The following is a 693-nucleotide window of genomic DNA, read 5'->3' as shown; positions in this document are numbered from 1 at the left end:
CGCTGCTGGGGTAAAAGCTGGAGCGAGGCGAAAGCGTGTAACAATTGTACACACACACACGCACGCACACACACACACACACCACTCACACGCACTCGCCGCCGCCAGCTCGCACAGCGCTGGAACACGCGCGCACAGACACGCACACACGCACGCACACACACTCTCACACACGCAGAGGCACGGGGGGGAAAAAGCCGATGAATAATTTTGCTGCTATTTTTTTTTTTTTAAATACTGGCCGCCATCATCAAGCAGCAAGGAGCAGCAGCAGCAGCAGCGTTGAAGGGAGAGAAGACATCGGGACAGGGCCCTCTTAGGAGAGGATTTATATCTAGGTAAGTGTTGGAGATTTAAACCTACCCTTTGCGCCATCAGTCTGCGCTCCAATAAACTCCTGGATGTGTCGTATATTTAATATCCCAGTCCGGATAAGAAAGTGATCTAGGCTGAAGATTCCTTTTTTTTTTTTTTCCAAACCAAGAAGACTTCTCCCAATTCTCCAATATGTTATTTTTAGAAGAAGGAAAAAAAAAAAATCCCAGGCAAAACAACGAAGTTTTTTTTTTCTGTGATATTTCTTCTTTTTCTTTTTTCCTCTTCTTCCTCCTCCTCCCGATCTTCCTCCTCCTCCTCCACCTCCTCCTCCTCCCCCCTCCCCTCCTCCTCCTCCTCGGTTCTCCTTTCCCCCCT

At 48.5% G+C, this 693-nt stretch overlaps 1 protein-coding gene across 1 annotated transcript in view; it reads right to left on the bottom strand.

The window, feature by feature from the left end:
• The window catches only part of MEIS2 (Meis homeobox 2), a 259,462-nt gene extending 259,087 nt beyond the window's left edge, over positions 1-375 (bottom strand). The window contains exon 1 of the mRNA XM_007940468.2: positions 364-375. Within this exon, the coding sequence (XP_007938659.1) occupies positions 364-375 (12 nt within the window). The remainder of the gene's footprint in view (positions 1-363) is intronic.
• Positions 376-693: the final 318 nt, after the last annotated feature.

Source organism: Orycteropus afer, unplaced genomic scaffold, assembly GCF_000298275.1.
Source record: "Orycteropus afer afer isolate SDZICR_OR568_19922 unplaced genomic scaffold, OryAfe1.0 scaffold00068, whole genome shotgun sequence".
NCBI classification, from domain to species: Eukaryota; Metazoa; Chordata; class Mammalia; order Tubulidentata; family Orycteropodidae; genus Orycteropus; species Orycteropus afer.
The sequence above is the reverse complement of the archived record's forward strand: the minus strand, read 5'-3'. Positions and strand labels throughout refer to the sequence as shown.